A 25,543-nucleotide genomic window follows, 5' to 3' on the forward strand; every position below is an offset into this window, starting at 1 on the left:
GAAACAGGAAAGGCTTGGGTCTTCCTTGGCCTGTGTGTGTGTGTGTGTGTGTGTGTGTGTGTGTGTGTGTGTGTGTCACTCGTTGCCTTTGACTGTTTAAACTGTTGACAATTAAATTACCTTTTCTCAGATAGAGTGAGGATAAAGTTAAAGTTGTGGAGTAAAGGGATTACAGAGGCATGGAAGAGGAGATGAGCTGATAGAAGGGGACAATAACAGGGATGACAGAAGAGCAGCAATGGCTGGAATATTTGGGAGCAATTCTGCACAGGATAGATAGATAGATATACTTTTTTGATCCCGAGGGAAATTGGGTTTAGTTACAGCCACTCCAACCAAGAATAGAGCATAAGTATAGCAATACAAAAACCACAAACAATCAAACAACAAAATGCAAGCTATGCCAGATGGAAAATAAGTCCAGGACCAGCCTGTTAGCTCAGGGTGCCTGACCCTCCACGGGAGGAGCTGCAAGTTCGATGACCACAGGCAGGAACGACCTCCTGTGCCTCCCAGTGTTATATCTCGGTGGAATATGGCCGAAGTCCAACAGCAAAAAGTTCAATATCTGGTCTACAAACACGTTTCTCGATCGTAATATGACCCGGATTGCACCATCTGTTGTTAACCAGAACAGTAAGCACCCAACTCCTTTACGCTTACCGCTCTCAGTGCACTTCCGGTCAGCCCGAACGGTCTGGAAGCCGTCCATGGAGAAGTTTTGATCGGGTATGTCCTCGTACAGCCCCGTACCAGTGAAACACATAACACTGCACTCCCGAAATGTTCTCTGACGCCTGGCTAGCGCCGTGAACTCGTCCACTTTATTACCCACCGAACTCCTCTTCTCCATATATCTCTGTTGTCTCGACCCAGTCCTCTTTCCTTGACTTTATGATCCCCCTCTGCATCCTCTGTGTGTTTTCCTCCAGATTTCAGCAGGGGTGTCTGCCGCTCTGCTCGCTAAACCGGCTGGCATAAGCTCAATCAGCTGGTCCCTGTAATACACAATGCTACCATGCTTATGTCCCGTTAATGAAACATGTCGGAATGTAACTATTTCCAGCGCTAAAAACCCAAATAAAACTCTCTCTACCAGCATGTTAGAGAGGGTCCAGCTTCGACATGTTACGGTGCAAAAAAAAAATACAAAACATAACCTAAGTTTAAAAAGTAAGAATACTGGTGTGGAACGGCTGTAACAGACTGCATACACGACCAGCACATGCGCACATAGCATCCCAGAGAAAAAGAAGTATGCTAAAGGCAGGATGACGCAGCCGTGGCTGACAAAAGAAGTTAAAGCCAACATAAAAGCCAAAGAGAGGACATATAATAGAGCAAAAATTAGTAGGAAGTTAGAGTATTGGGAAGCTTTTTAAAAACCAACAGAAGGCAACTAAAAAAGTCATAGAGGGAAAAGATGAAATACAAAAGTAAGCTAGCCAATAGTATTAAAGAGGATACCAAAAGTTTCTTCAGATATATAAGAATAAGGAGGTATTGATGAGGCTCTATGGGGCATTAGTGAGACCTCATTTGGAATACTGTGTGCAGTTTTCGGCCCCCTATCTTAGAAAGGATATACTGATGTTGGAGAGAGTTCAGAGAAGATTTACGAGGATGATTCCTGGAATGCAGGGGCTAACATATGAGGAGCCTCTGTCGGCTCTTGGATTGTATTCATTAGAGTATAGAAGAATGAGAGGGGATCTCATAGAAACGTTTTGAATGTTGAAAGGGTTGGACAGAGTAGATGTGGAAAGGTTGTTTCCCTTGGTGGGTGAGTCCAGGACAAGAGGCCATAGTCTTAGAATTAGAGGGTACCCAGTTAAAACAGAGATGAGGAGAAATTTTTTTAGCCAGAGGGTCGTGGATTTGTGGAATTCGTTGCCACATATGGCTGTGGAGGCCCGATCATTGAGGGTGATTTAAGGAGGAGATTGACAGGTATCTAATTAGTCAGGGTATCAAGGGATATGGGGAAAAAGCCGGAAATTGGAACTAGATGGGTGAATAGTTTAGCTCATGGGGGAGCTGCGGAGCAGACCCGATGGGGCAAATGGCCTACTAATGCTCCTTTGTCTTGTGATCTTGTGATATAAAGAGTAAAGGAGAGGTGAGAGTAGATATTGGACCACTGGAAAATTATATTGGAGAGCTAATAATGGGGGACAAGGATTGTGTACAATCATGAAATGTACTTAACATGCCAATGAGGTAGAGGGTGACAACCTTTTGTGTGCAGTTTAAATTCCTTTATGCACTAATAACAAAAGATGTATGCATGCACACACCTTAGAGGGAGCATTGTCTGAAGGTAGTTAGATCACTGGACCAGAAGTCTACACCCTAGGGTTCTGAAAGAGGTTACTGAAGAGATTGCAGAGGCATTAGTAATGATCTTTCAAGAATCAGTAGATTCTGGCATGGCTCCGGAGAACTGGAAAATTGCAAATGTCACTCCACTCTTCAAGAAGGGAAAGAGGCAGAAGAAAGGAAATTATAGGCCAGTTAGTCTGATCTCAGTTGTTGAGAAAATATTGGGGTCAATTGTTAAGGATGTGGTTTTGGAGTACTTGGAGGCACCTGATAAAATAGGCCAAAGTCAGCATGGTTTCTTTAAGAGAAAATCTTGCCGAACAAATCTGTTGGAATTCTTTGAAGAAGTATAAGTAGGATAGACAAAGGAGAATCAGTGGATATTGCATCTTGGATTTATAGAAGGCCTTTGACGAGAGACTGCACATGTGGCTGTTTTACAAGATAAGAGCCCATGGAAAGATACTAGTGTGGATAGAGCATTGGCTGATTGGTGGGAGACAAAGAGTGGGAATGAAGGGAGCCTTTTCTGATTGGTTGCCGGTGACTAGTGGTGTTCCACAGGGGTCTGTGTTGGGTGGTCTGCCCGAGTCCAAAAGTCGAGGCCTAAAGGCCAAACCTACAATCGGGTGAATTCTGAAGTTGATACACAGAACTGGTGAAGTCTGGTGGGTAAAGCCAAAGGTCATAGTCCAGGGACATAATAGGTTAGTAATCGGGGAATGGATCCGAAGTGAAGCGACAGCCAAGAGCAATTCCTTTAAAGTTTTTCTACTATGTAACTGGACAAACGCGCACCAAGTATATCGTTTCCTCTTCACTTGTTTTCTGTGTGTCCTGTGCATGCCCAGTAGGAGGAGATTTGCCCAAATATCCACCTAATGTGGACGGAGATATTTTGAAAAACGCTCAGTGTGGACGCCTGTCGTTTTTACTCGAAACCAGCGTTTTCAAAATTATCCGGTGTAGTGTGGACGTAGCCCAAGTTATTTGTACCATTGTGACTTGAGTTCAAACATGGTCAACAGGTATAGGCAATCAATAGATTACTATCAACACACATCAAAGTTGCTGGTGAATGTAGCAGGCCTGGCAGCATCTCTAGGAAGAGGTACAGTCGACATTTTGGGCCGAGACCCTTCGTCAGGACTAACTGAAGGAAGATCTAGTAAGAGATTTGAGAGGGGGAGGGGGAGATCTAAAATGATAGGAGAAGACAGGAGGGGGAAGGATGGAGCCAAGAGCTGGACAGGTGATTGGCAAAAGGGATATGAGAGGATCATGGGACAGGAGGCCCAGGGAGAAGGAAAGGCGGCGGGGGGGAACCCAGAGGATGGGCAAGGGGTATAGTCAGAGGGACAGAGGGAGAAAAAGGAGAGAGAGAGAAAGAATGTGTGTATATAAATAATGAATGGGCTACGAGGGGGAGGTGGGGCATTAGCGGAAGTTAGAGAAGTCAATGTTCATGCCATCAGGTTGGAGGCTACCCAGACGGAATATAAAGTGTTGTTCCTCCAACCTGAGTGTGGCTTCATCTTTACAGTAGAGGAGGCCATGGATAGACATATCAGAATGGGAATGGGATGTGGAATTAAAATGTGTGGCCACTGGGAGATCCTGCTTTCTCTGGTGGACAGACCGTAGGTGTTCAGCAAAACGATCTCCCAGTCTGTGTCGGATCTTGCCAATATATAGAAGGCCACATCGGGAGCACCGGACGCAGTATCTCATCCCAGCCGACTCACAGAAGTGTCGCCTCACCTGGAAGGAAGGTTTTTTCATTCTAGGACGAGGGAGATGTCCTCCTTTTTTAAAGAAAGGGGCTTCCCTTCCTCCACCATCAAATCTGCTCTCAAACGCATCTCCCCCATTTCACGCACATCAGCTCTCTCTCTATCCTCCCGTCATCCCACTAGGAATAAGGTTCCCCTGGTCCTCACCTACCACCCCGCCAGCCTCCAGATCCAACATATTATTCTCTGTAACTTCCGCCACCTCCAACAGGATCCCACCACTAAGCACATCTTTCCCTCCCCCCCCCCGCTTTCCGCAGGGATCGCTCCCTACGCGACTCAATTCGTCCCCCCCATCCCTCCCTCCTGGCACTTATCCTTGTAAGCGGAACAAGTGCTACACATGCCCTTACACTTCCTCCCTTACCGCCCTTCAGGGCCCCAGACAGTCCTTCCAGGTGAGGCGACATTTCACCTGTGAGTCGACTGGGGTGATATACTGCGTCCGGTGCTCCCGATGTGGCCTTCTATATATTGGCGAGACCCGACACAGACTGGGAGATCGTTTTGCTGAACACCTACACTCTGTCCGCCAGAGAAAGCAGGATCTCCCAGTGGCCACACATTTTAATTCCACATCCCATTCCCATTCTGATATGTCTGTCCATGGCCTCCTCTACTGTAAAGATGAAGCCACACTCAGGTTGGAGGAACAACACCTTATGTTCCATCTGGGTAGCCTCCAACCTGATGGCATGAACATTGACTTCTCTAACTTCCGCTAATGCCCCACCTCCCCCTCGTACCCCATCCGTTATTTATATACACACATTCTTTCTCTCTCTCTCCTTTTTCTCTCTCTGTCCCTCTGACTATACCCGTTGCCCATCTTCTGGGTTTTCCCCCCCTCCCCCTTTTCCTTCTCCCTGGTCCTCCTGTCCCATGATCCTCTCATATCCCCTTTGCCAATCACCTGTCCAGCTCTTGGCTCCATCCCTCCCCCTCCTGTCTCCTATCATTTTGGATCTCCCCCTCCGCCTCCCACTTTAAAATCTCTTACCAGCTCTTCCTTCAGTTAGTCCTGATGAAGGGTCTCGGCCTGAAACGTCGACTGTACCTCTTCCTAGAGGTGCTGCCTGGCCTGCTGCGTTCACCAGCAACTCCGATGTGTGTTGCTTGAATTTCCAGCATCTGCAGAATTCCTCGTGTTTACAATAGTTTACTATTGTGTACTCAGAGACAGCCCTGACAGCATTAATTTTGTGTGTCTGGCTCTCTTTTAGAGTACTTGTGTGAATTACTTTGTGACAAAGGTGTTTGAACATTCAGAGGTGTCTCGCCTTTGAATATGCAATTCGAAGGAAGCTTTGCCAATCCAAAGTATTGAAGTAAACAATATCATTGTAACTATTGAAATTGTAGTTAATCGCCTGCTGTTACCTTTGATTTATGGTTATAAAGAAGTGATGTACTTTTAGGTTATGGGTTTTTGACCTTCTACCTAGATTATCTCCAGAATGATGTCTGCTTGTTGTGATGAATAAAGACTTCTTTCAGTCACAACAGCTTGTGTTATAGAGTGCACTCTTCCTTCCCAATTAAAGCTTTCTATGTATTTGATAAGTTGAAGTCCAAATGAATTTATCCACTAATTTTTCATTTATTTCCTTGAGGTTACATTTTCTGGCTGTTTTTCTAAGCAAGGGAGTTGGGAAAATGTTTACCTCAACGTTTGGAACTTCTTTCTGTGAATCTAATGGTTTGATTTCAGCTTGAAGTGCATGCTGAATTTTCAAAGATTCTGTTAATACTTTATTCTCTGATTTTCCTCCTATCCACAAGTGGATCTAGGTCCTTCAGAAAACTTCTCAGTCTGTTTTATATTTTAAAAACACTCCTATATTGCTGCAACACACATCAAAGTTGCTGGTGAACGCAGCAGGCCAGGCCAGGCAGCATCTCTAGGAAGAGGTACAGTCGGCGTTTCGGGCTGAGACCCTTCGTCAGGACTGCTGACAGTATATTGCTGTCAGTCTCCCAGTGTATCATGTGTTAGAACTGTGCAATCATTACGGCCAGCTTTTTACACAGAGCAAAATGTAAAAAAACACAAATCTCTGAGTTATTATGGACTTTTTTCCTCGAGTGATTTTCAGCATTTAATCCAGCATTCACGTTGTTCATGTAATATGGAATTTTCTTGTCACCAAGTCATATATTGTTCCCAGATTTCTGTAACCTAATTACACTTTAAGACTCTAATGTGTAGGTTACATCTGATTTGTTTTCAGTTTACCAGTCAGGTGCTGTTGAGGGATGCGATCTATACTTACTCACAGAATAGAATGTATTTTTAGTTAAGTGAGTACAAATGCTTTATATGTGCCTTTAATGATGTACATCCTATTCAGTCACATATCAATATAACAGCTGTCCAATTTGGAAATTATTAAAATCTGTATTTTCAGTGTATTTAGTATATTTGTATGTTGCCTACAAATTTATGCTTATCTGAGGAAAATCTGTAGATTATATCTTTGAGAACATAAACCAGGCAAACACCATATTGCAAGTTTCTTGTTGGTGATGAGTTTCAGTTTCAAATTCCAGGTTTAGTGTTGAGATTATACTGTTAATGATCTCTTCCATTAAGTCTTGGTCCATTTCATTCCATTGCCAAATTGAGGCCTGCTTCAGGGTGTAAACTTAATTTTCACTAACTGCACCAACAGTGCAGGGTAACACTGTTCCCCATGTGTAAAATTATTTAACATTATTTAGGTAAAAGAGCCCTGCAATTTGTAAATGTTAATTTTTTAAAAAGTTAATTCTTGGTTCAAAGGCATCACAGCAGGACAACAATTTTATTCTAATATCTGAATTCCATTGTACCTAGTCGTGTGAGTCACAACACAGCAATGACTTTAAAGATCATGAGGATCACAACAAGCCATCCCTGAACCATGTGAGCTTTGTTGCAGCAGGTAGTGATCCAGATTCATTCTCATCCATTCTTATCCTACAGGGTCTGTACATTCTCCATGAAACCTCATGGGTTTCTCCTGGATGCACTGGTTGCTCCACATATGCCAAAGACAGTGCAGCTAGATGATAGGAGAATCAGGTAGTTGCTTCTGGGCATTACAGAGACAAGTTGCAGGAAAGGAAGTGAGAAAATGGGATTGATGAGATTGCTCTGAAAACCAGTGCAGACTCAATGTGCCAAATGGATGCCTCCTCTTCATAAGAAAACATGAAATAAGTAAGGTGTTATAAATATTTGATGACTTTTTGAACATTGTTTTACTGTTTTTAAGTAATTCAAATTGTTAACTTGCCAGATTTGAATTTTTGTTTCCTGAATTATTAACAAAGTTTGCTATAATAGTGCAGTACTGCATGCCTTTTTATTTCAGGATAGTACTCATTCACCAGGTTAGGTTTCATTGGCCATCTTAGGTGGTAAAGAGCTGTCCCTTTGAACTGCTATTGAAGAAATTCGTATTTACTAGTCATTAGGGAACTTTAGCTTTCCTTCATTGACAATGAAGGATCAGCTCTATACTTCTGAATAGAAATGGTTTATATGAGGATATAATTTGAAGATACAAATGAATTCCATACATTTTCAGCCTCCGTGTTTTGGACTGTAATAGTGAAGCATTGAGCAATTGTTGAAGAACCCTTAGCAAGCTTCTGTAATACCTCATGCACACAGCTACTGCAGTGTAGCACCCTTTGATCTTGATCTTATCAAATACAGAGCATGTTTGAGGAGCCAAGTTTTCTAATTCTGCTTCTAGTTTATATGCTTGTGTCATCTGCTCATCGCACGATATTCATCTTCTGACCTGCTTTTCTAGCCACAATACTTAGGTGGATGATCCTTTTGTTTCATGGCAATGACAGGATATTAAGTGATTTAGTGACAGTAATGCTGTTGAGTATCAAGGGAAAATAGTTAAACTCTTTCTTTTTGGCAATGGTCATTGCTTGTATGACAGAAATAGTACTTGCCATCTATCATCCCAAGCCCTCATGTTTTCTAGGTCTTGCTGCATGTGGGCATGGACTGCTTTATTATTTGAGGAGTTGCAAAAGGAACTGAACTCTGCTCAAACCCAGCATACATTCCTACTTGCATTATGAATGGAGAAAGGTGCATTGATGAAGTAGCTGAAGATGGTTGGGCCTGACACAGCCTTAAGGAACAATATATCGATGTGTGGGGCTGAGATGATTTACTTTTAAACTGAAAATGAGCGAATGTTGGTGAGTAAGCGTACTTGGTAGCACATTTTCACAACTTTCATTGCTTTATGTCAATGTTCAGGACAGCCCTCTTGATTATGGAGCACTGTTCTATCAATAGGACAAGATATAGCTAGGGATGGTGAAGAAAGAACTGGGTTCTTTGACGAAAGTAAAGAATTAATAAACATGAATATTTACCTATATTGGGGCAGCTCTTCTACTTGTAACATGATCACAGTTGTAATTGAGCAGGATTTTGTAAGGTTACCTGAACTCTATGCTTCCTTGTCTGCGTACCCAATACTTGGGTCAATACCAGGTTCATCTGGTCATCTTTTTTTATATCATATGAAAATGTCTCATACTGAGATCACATTGTAAATGCATTCAATGGTCTGACATGTCAATTAGGGAATTGAAGTACTTGCTGCAACAGATGCTAATGGACAATTGGTGTGATGTTCCATGGTTTGAGTCACATCACAAGCATATTTTAGGTTATCTAGCATCTTCCATGTGCAGAGGAAGTGCCCTCATCATCCCTAGCATTTGTAAATTTTGTTAAAGCTGTTTAGTTTTCAAGGAAGTCGTAGCCTTGCAAGACTGCTTGCTGTTGTCCATTGTCTGTCACTTGGAACAACTTGAGAATCCAAGCAACACACACAGAATGCTAGAGGAAATCAGCAGGTCAGACAGCATCTATGGAAAAGAGTACAGTCGGCGTTAACGGGCCGAGATTCTTCAGCAGGTCAGAAGAACAAAAGGTGGGTGAAGTGTGAAACACAAGGTGATAGGTGAAATTGGGAGCAGGGGAGGGGAGGGGTGAAGTAAAAAGCTAGGAAGTTGATTGGTGAAAGAGATGCAGGGCTGAAGAAGGGGAAGTCTGATAAGAGAGGACAGAAGGCCATGAAAGAAAGAAAAGGGAGGAGGAGCACCAGAGGGAGGCGACAAGATGAGATGAGAGTGGGAAAAGAGGATGGGGAATGGTGAAGGAGAGGGGGGCCATTACCGGAAGTTTGAGATGGTGGTGGCAGAACTGGATTATTGGATGAAAGTTAGAATTTTTTTTATGTTAATAGACCAGGCTGTAAGGCTAGTAATGAGGTATTTGATTCCAGGATTGCACTTTTGTCAAAATCCATTCAGCCCCTCTTAGAATTTGTTGTGAAACTCCAGCAGTTCAATGCTGAATATTAACCTCAATAAGCTTATTTATTGAGGTCTCTAGCACAAGTCCTGAACGTGTTTGTTGATTTATAGTATACCAAAGAATGTGCCTGCTATACCTGTGCCAATTTGCATTCTATTTCTTTATTAATTTAAACATAAATTAATATTTAAATTAATAAAAAGCATAGATAAGGTAAATGCAAGCAGGCTTTTTCCATTGAGGTTAAGTGAGACTAGAACTAGAGGTTATGAGTTAACTATGAAAGGTGAAATGTTTAAAGGGAACATAATGGGATGGTACTTCACTCAGAGGGTGGTGAGAGTGGAATGAACTGCCAGTGCAAATGGTGGATACAGGTTCGATTTCAACATCTAACAGAAATTGGAATAGGATTTCAAATGAAAGGGAGGGCTATGTGTTCGATGACTCTAAATTAGAAATATTTTAAATTGCATTTTTGGGTAATTGTAATTTGTTAGATTTTAATTTTAGAATTGATTTAGTAGCATTTGAATTGGAGGAACAACACCTTATATTCCGTCTGGGTAGCCTCCAACCTGATGGCATGAACATTGACTTCTCTAACTTCCGCTAATGCCCCCCCCCTGTACCCCATACGTTATTTATATACACACATTCTTTCTCTCACTCTCCTTTTTCTCCCTCTGTCCCTCTGACTCTACCCCTTGCCCATCCTCTGGGTCCCCCCCCCCCTTTTCCTTCTCCCTGGGCCTCCTGTCCCATGATCCTCTCATATCCCTTTTGCCAATCACCTGTCCAGCTCTTGGCTCCATCCCTCCCTCTCCTGTCTTCTCCTATCATTTTGGATCTCCCCCTCCCCCTCCCACTTTCAGATCTCTTACTAGCTCTTCCTCAGTTAGTCCTGACGAAGGGTCTTGGCCTGAAACGTCGACTGTACCTCTTCCTAGAGATGCTGCCTGGCCTGCTGCGTTCACCAGCAAATTTGATGTATCTGTGAATGTGGATGGCTCTCCTTTAAATTCACACCCAATGATGTTTGTTGTAGTTTAATAATATTGAATGACTTGGTAGGTCATTTCAAAGTCAACTATATTTCTTTAGGTCTGGATTGGTGTATAAACCAGATTAGGGGAGAGAAAAAAAATATTCTTCCTCTGAGGACGATGAGATTTTATCACAGTCTGGCAGTTTTGAAATTTAAGAGAAAATAAGGAACATGATTGTCATTATTAATATTTATTTCTATTATATTTACTTCACTGAATATGAACTACTTTTGACCATTGAAGTAAGAAGCTGAGAGGTTTTCTTTTTCCATTACCACAGTAACTTTTTCCAGGATTGACAATTCTTGCAAAATTTTGCAAAGTAGATTGAGTTTTTATCTCCTTTGTATATCACTGTAGATACCTGAAGTGTAGGGACACACAGGTGGAAAGTATATTTTTAGTGTCAGTTCTTTAAAAGAAAACATCTTATCAGGAAATGCAAGATCCTGTGGTAAACCATTTCAATAACTGGAACAAGAATTTGAAATTCAGATGTTATATTCATTGCAGGTGGGTGAGATGTCTGTTCTTTTTGTTTGCATTATCTGGGCTCCCCATCTGCTTATTGGTGTGCTACCTTGGTGATAACATTAGGAATGTCTTAAGAGTTACTTGGCTTGCATTGAGCACTATTAATCGTCCCTCTGACATGGTTAAAGTCCATGCTGACAGGCTACCCTTCTAAACTCGATTGCAAGAAATCAACATTCTCTCAAATTTTTTTTATAGCTGCATGGACCAATCATTGCTCTCAGCAGGAAGTTTTACGCAGCTTGAAAGCTGTGCAGTACTTTAAATGTGTTTTTGTAATATGAGTGCTATGACCATTTAGAATGAAAATGGAAAAGTCACATACTTTTCATTTTATTTATTAATTGAAGGGTATAATAAAATACAGTACAAAAAAGAAAACCTTTCACATTTTGTAAACTTTTTCTAGCTGCATCCAATTGCAGCTGCATGGCAACAAAGGCTATGTGCAGGAGCACTTCAGTTGCTGCCTACTTGTGCAGCCTAGGGGGATCATTGTGCCAGATGTAGCTGAGGATGCTGAGCAGGTAGCTGGCTTCCCCTTGGTCTTGTAGTTCTTCAAGCTTTGCTGTATGAACTTTAGGCTTAGAATTTTTGTGCATACTTTCTTTTGATACTGACTTTCGTACAACATGTAGTACACAACAGTGGAAGTCTCCACATATGTCAGATATATATTGCATAATGACTCATGGCTGATAATCATCTTGAGGAGACTAATAAGCTTTTCCACAAAGGTCTAGATGCAATATCTCAACCTGAAACATTTACTTACACCTTTCATTCCCTTAGATTCTGCTTGACTTAGAGTTCTTCCATCATTTTGTTGTTGTTTTTATTTGGCAGCATCTTTCACCACTTTTCTGATATTTCCTTGTCATATATTGCATCTATGCTCAGCTGCTGTGGTTGGAAAGTACCCTGTTGTGAAGGAAAAGGAAAGTAGACAGGAGTCTTTTCCCCTCATAGAATTGCAGATGTCAGTATGATAAAAGGGTTCAGGTTTTTCCTGGAAATATGACATTCACCTTGAGGAAATCTTTCTTGAGATCTGTTGATATGGTGAAAATATTTTCTGTTACTGAAGAGCTCTTGATTTTTCATGACACTCCACATGAATGTAGTCAATGACTGCAATGTTCATGGGAAAGAAAAGTGCTGGCAAGTCCCAATGCCCAAGATCTCACCTGAAGTGCTACTGAAATGAAAGAATGCAATGCTTGTGGTGCTGTGTGAGCAGAAGATGGGGACACATGACAGTTATGTGCTGCAACTGCTTGAAAAGATCCTATGATGACGGCAACCTTCAAGGAGAAAGAGCATTACAACTGTGCCACAGCAGTTGTAGTTTGGAGCTTTGATCTTCAATTTATAACAGTCAGAACTGGATGTTACCTGAATAATAGCATTATTAGATGTATTCCTGATGCAGGAAATTGATAACGTGCAGTAATGTAAGTTACATAAGGAAGTGTTGGGTCCTGTTAATTCAATGATAGCTAGTTGGATCCACTCTATTGAAACCCAGTATTATATGAATACCACCTGAAATGTAGGCATTGCACAGTCCTATTTCTCAGTATCTGCAGCTGCAATTCTCTTTATCATTTGTATACTGTGTAGCTTCACTGCAACGCTAGCATTTATCTCCCTTGAAGAGTAATGGCAAAAGGGCAATGGTAGAGGCAGCTGCTACTTTGAATTGCTTCAGTCCTTCAGGCAAACATATTGTATACAAAGACTGTGTCTTTGTATTAAAAGGGTAAAAGTTAGACATTGTTGATGAAGGAGCAGCATACATTTCTGTCAGGATGTGATTTCGTGGTGGTGGTGTTCTCATATGCCTGCATTAGCCTAACCAAGGAATCTCAAAGCATTTTGTTGCTGGCATAGAATGTAACTCGGTGCACTGCTGGAGAGCATGAATATTTAGGATGTTTGATGACTACTCAATCAAGTGGGCAGCTTTGCTCTGGATTATATGTATATTTTTGAGTGTTATTGAAATTCTATTTATCCAGGCATGTGGAAAGTATTGCAAGACACTTGCATCTTGCAGCTGATTTTTGTTTTTGGCAGGAGATGAGTCACCAGCTGGAGGAAGCTTTTCTAATAATGGGGTGCAACTTGTTAATTTTCTAGTCAATGTTGATTCCAGCATTTTGATAATGTAAGTTTACCAATGGAAATACTATGAATTTCAAATGTAAATGTTTAGACACACTTGTTCAAGATGGTGATTGGCTGGCACTTCTAAGTCCATGCATCCAAGAAAACATAGTCTGCTTCATTTTCCAAAGGATTGTGAATTAAACTAAACATTATACAATCACAAAAGAGCATCCCCACTTATGACCACATGCCATCCATTATGCAAATGAAAGTGGTTACACCAGAACACAACTGAAAGCAAGTCCTGCAGTGAAATCCTGGGGCTGAATTAGTTGGCCTCCAACAACCGAGGCTTGTCTTTGGTATCCTTAATGTTAATTACAGATCACTGCCATGTATCCCAAACAAGTCACCTGGGTTCCACAGTGGGGTGGTAAATAGGATTGAAAGATAGCTTGGTCATAGAAGACAGATGGTAATAGTAGAGGGATGTTTTACTGACTGAGGGCCTTTAATCAGTGACATTACGCAAGGAAAAGTGCTAGGGTCTCTCTGTAATTTGTTAATGAAGTGGAAGAAAATGGAGGTGGTCTGATCAGTACCCCTGGTAACCTGTGGTGTTGTGGATAGGGAGGAAGGTTGTCAAAGGATGCAGCAGGATATAGATCAGCTGTAATTTGGCAAAAATAGCAGTTAGAGATAAATCAAGACAAGTGTAAGATGTTTTACTTTGGAAGATAAAATGTAAGAGGAAAGTCTACAGTAAATGGCAGGAGCCTGAGGAACGTTGATGAACTGAGGGATGTTGGGGTGCAAATCCGTAATTCCCTTATAGTGGCAAAACAAGTGGACAGTGGGCTAAAGAAGGCATATGACATGCTCGCTTTTGTCTGTTGGGGGATTAACTGTAAGAGCTGGGATAATATTGTATAAAACTTTGGTTAGGTCACACTTGGAGCATTGCATGCAGTTGTGGTTACACATTACAAGAAAGATGTGGAAGTTTTGAAGAGGGTGCAGAAGAAGTCCACCAAGATGTTGCTGGAACTATGCTAGTTATAAGGAGGAGTTAAACGACCCTGGATTCTTTTCTCTAGAGTGTTAAGAGCCTGGGGTGTAACCTGGATAGAAGTGTATGAAATTATGAGAGGATAGTTAAGATGGATGGTTTTTATCGCAGGATGGAAATATCATATAGCAGAAGGTATGGCTTTAAGTTAAGTTTAAGAATTTGCAAGGTAGTTTTTTTAAACACACCTAGAATGTGCTGACATGGAAGACAGTAGAAGCAGATAAGATTACAACATTTAAGAGGCATTTAGTCAGACACATGAACAAGCAAGAAACATGGGAAACATAATTTAGCCTCATGGTTGGTGTAGAGATAAGAACATGGGAAATAGGAGCAGGAGTAGGCCATCTGGCTTATTAGCCTGCATCACCATTCAGTAAGATTATGGCTGATTTGGCTGTGTACTCAATTCTGCTTACCCGCCTTTTCTCCATAACCCTTAATTCCCATGCTATGCAAAAATCTATCTGTGCCTCTACTTCTTCCCTGTGCAGAGAATTCCACAGGTTCCCTACTCACTGGGAAAAGCAGTTTCTCCTCATCTCCATTATAAATCTATTCCCACTGAATCTTGAAACTATCTATGCCCCCTAGTTCTTGTTGTACTTGCCGGTGGAAGCAACTTTCCTGCCTCTATTTTACCTATCCCTTTCATAATGTTATATGTTTCTATAAGAGCCCCTCTCATTCTTCTGAATTCCAGCGAATATAGCCCAGGCAACTCAATATCTCCTCATAGACTAACCCCTCACTTCTGGAATCAATCAGGTGAACCTCTCTGCACTACTTCCAATGCCAATACTCTTCTCAAGTAAGGAGATCGAAAAGGCAGACAGTATTCCAGGTGTGGCCTCACTAGTACCCTGTACAGTTGCAGTATAACATTCCTTCTCTTAAATTGAATCCCTCAAGCATCCCAAAGATGTACGGGTTAGAGTTAATAAAGCTGTGGCCGTGCTACGTTGGCACCAGAAGTATGGCAACACTTGTGGGCTGCCCTTAGCACATCCACGGACTGTGTTGGTTGTTGATGCAAAGGCATTGCACTGTATGTTTTGCTGTTTTGATACATATGATAAATAAAGCTAATCTTTAAATCTCTTCTTTCTAACAGCACACTGCAATCTTTCGCCATTTAAATAAAAATCTGATTTTCCATTTTTTTTCTTTCAAAGTGGATGACCTCATATTTATCAACATTGTACTCTATCTGCCAGACCCTTGCCCATTCACTTAAACTATCTATACCACGCTGCAGATTCTTCACATCCTCTCCATCATTTGCATTTCCACTTAGTTTAGTATCATCATCAAACTAGATATGCTACAATCTTCCAAATCTGTAATGTATATTGTGAACAGTATCAGTTCCAGTACCAACCCCTGTGGCACTCCACTCACCACTGACTGCCAATCAAAGAAACACCCATTTATCTCAAATCTCTGCTTTCTTTTGGTTAATTAATGCTCTATCCATACTCTGATTTCAAACCTCCGCTGCCTTGCAGCCATACCCAATCATGGGAAAGTCTTTGGGAGTAAACCCTGAGGACAAATCCGGAACTGGAGTCCCTAAGGCAGTCCGACGTTGCCCTCAACCTCGTTCTGGCAACTCCTGCGACGACGCTGGTACCAAGCTGGATCAGCCCTTGCCTTTCCCTTGGACAACATTGGTGTCGTGGAGAGGGGAGACTTGCTGCATGGGCAACTGCCGGTCTTCCATACAACCTTGCCCAGGCCTGCGCCCTGGAGAGGACACTCCAGCGCCGCCAAACCGTGAACAGGCAGACTGAAGCAAGACTTTCCAGGCGCAGATCCATGGTCTTGTGAGACTAACAGATGCCACCACATCCATACTAAGAGGAAAAAAACCACAACTCCACACACCCTTACTATATTGATGTCTTTTATGTGGCACCTTATCAAATGCCTTCTGAAAATCCAAGTATACAGCATCAACTTGTTTCCCTCTATCCACTGTGCTCATTATATCCTCAAAGGACTCCAGTAAGTTTGTCAAACAGGACATGCCCTTCATGAATATGTGCTGTGTCTGCCTGATGGAACTACTACTATGCAGATGTCTCACTATTTCTTCCTTAATGATGGCTTCAGCATTTTCCTGACTGTAGATGCGAACTGCATATAGTTACCCACCTTCTAAACAGTTTGTGACCTTCACTTTCTTTCTCTCTGCTGAGACCTGTTCAGAATTCAGAGAATTTTGGTAAATTATCATGTATAGTGGACTGAAGAGCATTTTCTTGTGCTGAACTGTCTGATGTTGCTATCTCATCATATTCATCAAATAATTTTAGCCTCCAAAACATACTTCAATCTAAAGTAAAATTCACAAATCCATTAATATATTTAATGGTTGTTTAAAAGCAATTTAATATAGAATGTTGTGACAAATTAGCAAAATTGAAATCATCGGAGTAGCAGGAGTATGCATTACAAATGTTTCAATTATTTAAAGCTGCCTTTTGAAGTCATTGTTAATGGTTTCAGTGGCTTAATGTATTTCATCCAGCAGTTTTTGTAAAAGTCATGGAATCATTATATGGGTTTAAAAGAAACTAATAAACAATTTTAAACTAAAGCTCCATTTATTTTTATTAAAATATATAATCTTTGTGATTTTTTTGTTGCTAATATGATATAGTACTGTGCACAAGTCTTGGGTATATATATGTGTGTGTGTGTGTATGTATATGTATATATATATATAGAGAGAGAGAGAGAGAGAGCCTAAGACATTTGCACAGTACTGTATAAAAATCTATTTCTGACATACTACTTGAATTTCACACATAATTTAATCCCATGTTATTTCCCGTTACTGTTAATATAAATTATTTCCTTCTATTGAGCTATTTAATCAGACTACAGAATGGAATGTCACTAAGCAAGATTGTAATTTGTTTTTAAGATCTTAATTACTCATGCATCTTTGCCAATTGATTGCCAAGTAATTAATCCATAAATTGATTGTGCCCAATTACTTCAAGATTCAGGATTCAGGATAGTTTAAATATCATTTTCAGTACACAAGTGTAAAAGAGAACAAAATAATTGTTACTCCTTATCAAACACTTTCTGGAAATCCAAGTTTATGGCCACTGTGCTCATTATATGCTCAAATATAAGTAAGGGTGCCATGGTAGCATAGTGGGTAGCATGATACTATTACATTTGGGTTGTCGGAGATGGAAGTTCAGTTTCATCTCTAAGAAGTTTGCATGTCCTTCCCATGAGCACATGGGCTTCCTCCCACATTCCAAAGATGTGCCAGTTAGTAGGTTAATTGGTCATTGTAAATTGTCCTGTGATTAGGCTGGGGTTTAATAGGCGAGTAGCAGGGTGGTGCGGCTTGAGGGAAGGATCTGTTCTATACTATGTCTGTAAGTAAATAAATAGGTAGCTTATATACATAGACTGTATGTCCATAAAGTGGCACTAGGCACAGGAGTCTCTGTACATAAGGTGACTCTGACGGGAAGTAATAGTGCTGCTGGGTGTGGTGGGGTGTGTTAGTGGTGGAGCTGTTGATCAGCCTTATTGCTTTGGGAAAGTAAATGTTTCTGAGTCATGTGGTTCAGCTTCTTCCCCTCTGCCATCCGATTCCTAAATGGACATGGAATCTTTGGACACTAGCTTCCTTTTTTTTAATATACATTATTTCTGTTTTTGCACATTTTTAAAAATCTGTTCAATATATGTAATTGATTTACTTGTTTATTTATTATCTTTTTCTCTCTGCTAGATTATGTATTGCATTGAACTACTGGTGATAATAAACCTGATTCTGATGTGGGTGTTTCTAGCCTCGTTCCTGATGTGTCTGAGGCACACAGTCCATGAGCAGGGTGGGTGGGATTTTTCATGATATTGCTGGCCATTTTCTGCCATCTTTCTGTTTATGTCCTTGATGGTGGGTAGGCTAGTGCCAGTGATACATTGGGCAGTTTTGACTACCCATTGTAGAGCCTTCCTGTTCGTCGCAGTGCAGTTTCTATATCAAACAGTGATGCAGCATGTTAGGATGCTCTCTACTGCGCATCTGTAGAAGGTTGTGAGTATTGATTGATGTGCATAGTCCAGCTGTCTTCAGCCTCCTCAGAAAGTAGAGGCAGTAGTGAGCTTTCATGATTGTGTAGGATTTATTTAGGGACCATGAGAGGTTGTGCAAGATGTGCCAGGATCAATATCCGAGGGAGATTGTTTACTAGTGCTGTTGGGGAGGCTTTAAGCTAATATGGCAGGGGGATGGGAACCCACACAGAAAAGAGGGAAGTGATGCAGAGACTAGAGTTAGTGAAGAGTAGAGTGCATAAAAGTAAAAAGCAAAAATTGCATAGGTCACTAGATTCTAAAAGGACAATGAGTATAAGTGCATTTTACCTAAATGCCTGTAGTGTTAGAAACAAGGTTAGTGAACTTGTGACACAGGTCAGTACCAAGGCATATGATTTAGTGGCCATTACAGAAACCTGGTTGCAAGGTGGAGATGACTGGGAATTAAATATCCAAGGGTATCAGGTAATACGGAAAGATAGGCAGGAAGGCAGAGGAGGTGGGGTGGCGCTCTTGATTAGAGATGAGATCAGGACGATTGTGAGAGATGATATAAGATCTACGGAGCAGAATGTTGAGTCCATCTGGGTAGAGATTAAGAATAGTAAAGGGAAAAAAATCACTGGAAGGTGTTGTCTATAGACCACCTAATAAAAATATTGCAGTGGCAGAGGCGATTAACCAAGAAATAACTGAGGCTTGTAAGAACAGAACGGCAGTTGTCATGGGAGGATTTTAATTTCCATATAGATTGGGTGGATCAGGTTGGTCAGGAAGTCTTGAGGAGGACTTCATAGAATTCATCCCTGATGGCTTTCTTGAGCAGCATGTTAGTGAAGCTACAAGGGAAAATGCTATCTTAGATCTAGTCCTGTGCAATGAGACAGGTAAGATTAACGATCTTGTAGTCAGGGATCCTGTTGGAAAGAGTGATCACAGTATGATTGAATTTCGCATTCAGATGGAGGATGAAATAGTTAGATCTAAAACTAGTGTACTATGCTTGAACAAGGGAGACTACAACAGGATGAGGGAGGAGTTGGCTAATGTGAATTGGGAGCACAGGCTATTTGGTAGGACAGTTGAGGAACAGTGGAATACTTTCAAAGGGATTTTTCACAGTGCTGAACAAAAGTATATTCCAGTCAAAAGTAAGGACAGTAAGTGTGGGGAGAGCCAGCCTTGGATAACTAAGGAAATAAAAGATAGTATCAAATTAAAAGCACATGTGTACGAAGTCGCAAAGAGTAATGGGAGACTGGAGGATTGGGAAAACTTTAAAAAGCAACAGAGAACAACTCAGCAAGAAATAAGGAAAGGAAAGAGAGTATGAAAGTAAATTAGCACAAAATATAAAAACATATAGCTAAAATTTTTATAAATATATAAAGCGGAAGAGAGTGGCTAAAGTCAACGTAGGTCCCTTGGAAGATGAGAAGGGGAAATTGATATTGGGTGATAAGGAAATGGCTGAGGCATTGAATGACTATTTTGTGTTGGTCTTCACGGTGGAGGACACGTCTAATATGCCAAAGAAGGATGTTATGGACGAAATGGGAGGTGAGGACCTCGATAAAATCACTGTCACTAAAGAGATAGTGATGAGCAAACTAGAGGGCCTGAAGGTAGATAAGTCCCCTGGTCCTGATGGGATACATCCCAGGGTGCTGAAGGAATTGGCGGAAGTTATAGTAGACACGTTGGTAATCATTTATCAAAACTCTCTGGACTATGGACAGGTCCCGGCAGATTGAAAGACAGCAAATATCACGCCACTTTTTAAAAAAGGATGTAGGCAAAAGACAGGCAACTATAGGCCAGTTAGCTTAACGTCTGTAGTCAGGAAAGTGCTTGAAGCTGTCATTAAGGAAGAAATAGCAAAAAGTTTAGAAAGGAGTGGTTCCGTTAGACAGACGCAGCATGGATTCAGAAGGGGCATGTCCTGTTTGACAAACTTACTGGAGTTCTTTGAGGACATAATGAGTGCAGTGGATAGAGGGGAACAGGTGGATGTCGTAGACTTGGATTTCCCAGAAGGCATTCAATAAGGTGCCGCACAAGAGACTTATAAATAAGATACGGATGCATGGAGTCGGAGGAAGTGTATTGGCATGGATAATGGACTGGTTAACCGATAGAAGGCAGAGAGCTGGTATAAATGGGTGTTTCTCTTGTTGGCAGTCAGTGGTGAGTGGGGTGCCACAGGGGTCGGTGCTGTGCCCGCAGCTGTTTACTATTTACATTGATGATTTGGAAGAGGGGACTGAATGTAGTATAGCAAAATTTGCTGATGACACTAAACTGAGTGGAAAAGCAAATTGTACAGAGGATGTAGAGAGTCTGCAGAGGGATATAGATGGGTCAAGTGAGTGGGCCAAGGTCTGGCAGATGGAATGCAACGTTGGTAAATGCGAGATCATCCACTTTGGAAGGAATAATAGAAGAGCAGATTATTATTTAAGTGGTGAAAGATTGCAGCATGCTGTTGTGCAGAGGGACTTGGGAGTGCTTGTTCATGAATCGCAAAAAGTTGGCTTGCAGGTACAACAGATTATTAAGAAGGCAAACAGAATGTTGGCCTTCATTGCGAGAGGGATTGAATTCAAAAGCAGGGAGGTCATGCTGCAACTATACAGAGTACTGGTGAGGCCGCACCTGGAGTACTGTGTGCAGTTCAGGACTCCATACTTAAGGAAGGATATACTGGCTTTGGAGGCAGTGCAGAGGAGGTTTACCATGTTGATTCCAGGGATGAAGCGGTTAACCTATGAGGAGAGATTGAATTGCCTGGGACTATACTCTCTGGAGTTCAGAAGAATGAGAGGGGATCTTATAGAAACATACAAAGGGATAGATAAGATAGAAGTAGGAAAGTTGTTTCCATTGGTAGGTGAGACTAGAACTAGGGGACATTGCCTCAAGATTCAGGGGAGAAGATTTAGGACGGAGATGAGGAGGAACTGTTTTCCCAGAGAGTGGTAAATCTGTGGAATTCTCTGCCCAGGGAAGCAGTTGAGGCTTCCTGACTAAATATATTTAAGAAGCAATTAGATAGGTTTTTACATAGTAAGGGAATTAAGGGTTATGGGAAAAATGCAGGTAGATAGAGCTGAGTTTACGGACAGATCAGCCATGATCTTATTGAATAGTGGGGCAGGCTCGATGGGCTGGATGGCCTACTCCTGCTCCTATTTCTTGTATTTTGTTCTTATGTTATTTGCACTCCCAGGAGTTTGAAACTGCTTACTGTTTCCACAGCTGTGCCACTGATGTAAGGAGGGTGTAAGTAGTGCAAGTTCTCTTTATGGGACAATGGGGAATGACAAGGGCACTCATCAGTAACTAGGGAGTTTAAAATAAAGAGGCCGGCAAGCCACCAGATAGGAATAGATAGACTGGGCAGGAGCAAACAAATTGCAACAAAATCATTGGGGAGTAGTGCAGGGTGAAATACGATTGCCAACAACATGAGTTTTTCTGATCATTGTAAGAGTTGAGGTCTGTAAGCAATCATGAGTTTAGTGTGGTGAATGGGGATTATATTCTGATTTTATCAACAATTAAAAGTGAAGGTGATCAGGGCAGTTCTGTTTAAAATGCAAATTAGTTGAGGGAATATCAATACTCCTCTTCCTGCATACACAGTGTTGCAAAGGTTGGACTTGACCTATTGGATTTGGTAGCTCTGGCATTCAGTTGAGTTTCCTAAGTTGTGGAACTTTGAATTCAATTGCTGACAAAAATTTGAGTCAGTAAGTCTTATTTATAAGTATTATAATTAACAACCCTGTTCTGTAGAGAGATTTATTTGGTCATCTTAAAATCAGTTACAGTGAAGCTGGTGGTAAGTATATTTGCAGCAGGTTGGCGACATATTTACCAATTTTTTGAGATTTATCTTCACTCTTGTCTGTTATGTTTCCCCATATAATATAGGTAGAATATAATTTCACTCCAATACTGGCAATGAAATTTTTAAAAATGTATTTATTTTAAATTTATAATATTCCTATAATTTTAAATACTGGGAAATTATGTCACAAAAGGCTGCTGTGAATTTTTTTATAAATAAACTCTGATAACTAGTTCCCATCTCCTAACTAGTCATCACATAACTCTGTCTGGTATTCAACTGACGACATCCATAATGAGCATATGCAAATAGCAGTCGACTAGGATATTTTACCCTAATATTTAATTTGTGAAAATGGTTTTCATTATTAGAAAAATCAGGTAAAGGAGAACCCTTTCAGTCACTCTGTATTGCTAAATTGCTTACTATATTTCAAAAGTTGAGAGTAATTTGACTTGATTCTTGATGACAAATGAAAGTTTAACAAAAATACATGGTAGAACTGATTATACGTTGAGAGGTTACAGAGGAAGACAAATTAAAGGTAGTGGTGACTGAGTTTTCAGATGCTTTGGTTCTAATCTCTCAAACCTTTCCCTAAAATGTAATTTTCTTCATTTTCTTAGAAATTAAACAATACCTTCCATTACCTGAATGAATGGCCCAGTTTTTAATGTAAGCATAGATATAGAACAAAAGAAAACCTCATTTTCTTTCTTTCATGAACTCAGTAACACGGAAACTAACTATTGTTCATTAAAATGTAGTGTGTGGTTAAATACTAAAGATTCGTCATAAAGGCAGTAGGAGGGGTGATTGATAAGTTCTTGGCCTAAGTTAGAAGGAGTCAATTTCAGAAAACCTAGCACATTTATTTTTCCTACATTTACACACTTAGTCCAGTGGTCATGGAGCATGTGGATCCCTTCTTTGTAGAGGTCGGTACCTTTAACCTCCAGAAGTGGTCCACGGCAGGGGTGATTGATAAGTTCATGCCCTAAGGTAGAAGGAGATGAGTTATTAACTTCATACTTTCTGCATTTTCACTCAAAGAGTTGAACTGCTTGTGCGTGTAACAAGAGCTGTATAACTCATCTCCTTCTACCTAAGGCCACAAACATATCAATCACCTCTGCTGTGGACCACCTGGAGGTCCAAGACGCTCTCGTTACATGCATGTGCAATTCAACTCTTTGAGTGATAATGCAGAAAGTTTGAAGTTAATAACTCATCTCCTCCTACCTTCGGCCACAAACTTATCAACCACCCCTGCTGTGGACTACTTCTACAAAGAAGGGATCCGTATGCTCCACAACTGATGGACTAAGTGTGTACATGTAGGAGAGGACTATGTTGAAAAATAAATGTGCGAGGTTTTCTAAGATTGACTCCTTCTACCGTAGGCCACAAAATTATCAATCACCCCTTGTATATATATCAGGCAGTTAAGCCTTCAAATTAATGAATCTGTTGAAACAGAAATTCATATTGCCTTCATTTTGACATAAATTGTGTCTTTTAAATCTGAGAAGAAAATTATGTTGTTATTTCAATTTCCATTCATTATCTCACAGCATAAACCCAAACTTATCCCTTCTTACAAAAATGATTTTAAAAATGCACTATTCACAGCATAGTAGCTATTTTTTGAGATTGCGATTAACAAAAGTGCAATTTAATTTTGAAGTTAAATTTAATTTTTGTTTCAGATTCCCCTTCTTCTGTGGTAAACAAACAACTTGGATCCATGTCACTTGATGAGCAAAAGGGTGCGTTCAGCAAGAGATATGTGAATTAACACATATTTCTTCATTAATTCCTTTGTGATTTCATCTGTCTGCAGAATTTTGTCTCATTTTTTATATTGCCATGATGTCTTGGTTTCAGTGTGGCAAGCTGCTGTCACTCTAATCTATTTTATTTGAGTGAGCATTTAATAAATTCCCCTTCCTGCTGTTTTGATTCCTTTATTACCTGCTGTGAGAATAACTGAATACCTTCAATATTACTAGGTTTGTAAATTAGATTTAAATTTCAAAATTCTCTTTAAAAGTTAAAAAAATTCTAACAAAGTATGTATTATTAATTTTGCATCTATTTTGAGTAATGTTTCTTGTAAGATAAACCAAATACAGTAAACTAATTTAATATTAGCTTCCTTATGGGCCTTAACTGTGTACTCTAATGTATTTTTGCCAATCACACTCAATATTTAGAGAACAAAATTCACAAAAAAGCAGTTTTCCACTTCTCTTTCTTTAATAGAAACAATCATTTCCCATCCCAGAACAAGAGTAGTTTATTAGTAAAATTACTTTTTGGCAGGCACTGTTTTATTTTTAATATATTTTACAATACTTAAATTGGTTTATTTGCAAAAGAGAACAATTATTATGCATTTATACATTACAACATCTTTAATTCAAAAATAACTTCCAGTGCACCTCATGGAAGGATGATCTGACAAAGATGTTCCTAATAAAATTAGGAGAATCAATCTTTTAAGCACTGCTTTTTAAAGGACCTAAAAGTAGCAGAGACAGAACTTAAGAACCTGATCTCTGAAGCTAGCAGTCACTAAAGTGGAGTTTAGAAGTTTGAGACTATGTAGAATGGCTCAAGTTAGAAGGTTGCAGAATTTTCAAGGATTTGTAGAGCTCGAGAAGGGAAGCAGTAGGGAAATGACATTGAATTCGTGATACCGATATTAAATTAGAGATATTATGGTACAGAGAGTTAATTTACTGTATGTCAGAGAATAATAGCAGCAAAATGCAGGAAAATTGCTGGTGTGAAACATGGAAAGATGGCAACCATAAGAGCTTTGAGGTTGCAAAAATATATTTTTAAAAAAATGCCGAAAAAGCAACAAATTAATAAAAATTTCTTCCATCTCACCATCATCTCCTCTCCCTTCTCACAGCAAGATCTAAAAATTGACTAACTCATTCCCCCTTTCAGTCTTTTTTTTTCTTTTTTCCCCCGCTTCAAATTTCTGTGGTAAGAGGTAGTTTTAAGATAACTTAGAAAAGAATTACAATTTTTTTTCCATGTTGTGTGGTTCTATGATCTTCATTGAACATGTACAATGATTTATGTGGCTTCCTGAGTTGTAATGTTCAGTGATTCCATGCTGTTGGTTAGGGTGAAAATGGTGTTGGAAATTAGATTATGTATGAACATGATTTAGCTTCCAGAGAAAATGCAGTCATGACAGAAGTCCCAATCTCTGTAATCAACGGAAAAGAGCTCCTGGCCATGCACATTTTTGATATTTCTTTTAAATTCTAATTTTTAACGATTAAACTATTTCATCCACGTTCTAACCACATGCACAGTTTATTATTTTGCTGCTTCCCAAGAGGCATAGGAACAAAATAAATTACT

At 40.3% G+C, this 25,543-nt stretch overlaps 1 protein-coding gene across 6 annotated transcripts in view; it reads left to right on the top strand.

Moving 5' to 3' along the window:
• The window catches only part of dcaf6 (ddb1 and cul4 associated factor 6), a 176,542-nt gene that overhangs the window by 62,317 nt on the left and 88,682 nt on the right, over window positions 1-25,543 (top strand). For 4 of the 6 annotated variants that reach the window (XM_063050755.1, XM_063050753.1, XM_063050752.1 and 1 more), the window contains one exon: window positions 23,866-23,925. The exons of the other annotated variants lie outside the window; for them this stretch is intronic. In XM_063050755.1, the coding sequence (XP_062906825.1) occupies window positions 23,866-23,925 (60 nt within the window). The remainder of the gene's footprint in view (window positions 1-23,865; window positions 23,926-25,543) is intronic. 6 annotated transcript variants of the gene reach the window in all.

The sequence above is a fragment of the Mobula hypostoma genome, chromosome 6 (genome assembly GCF_963921235.1).
Source record: "Mobula hypostoma chromosome 6, sMobHyp1.1, whole genome shotgun sequence".
Classification (NCBI taxonomy): Eukaryota; Metazoa; Chordata; class Chondrichthyes; order Myliobatiformes; family Myliobatidae; genus Mobula; species Mobula hypostoma.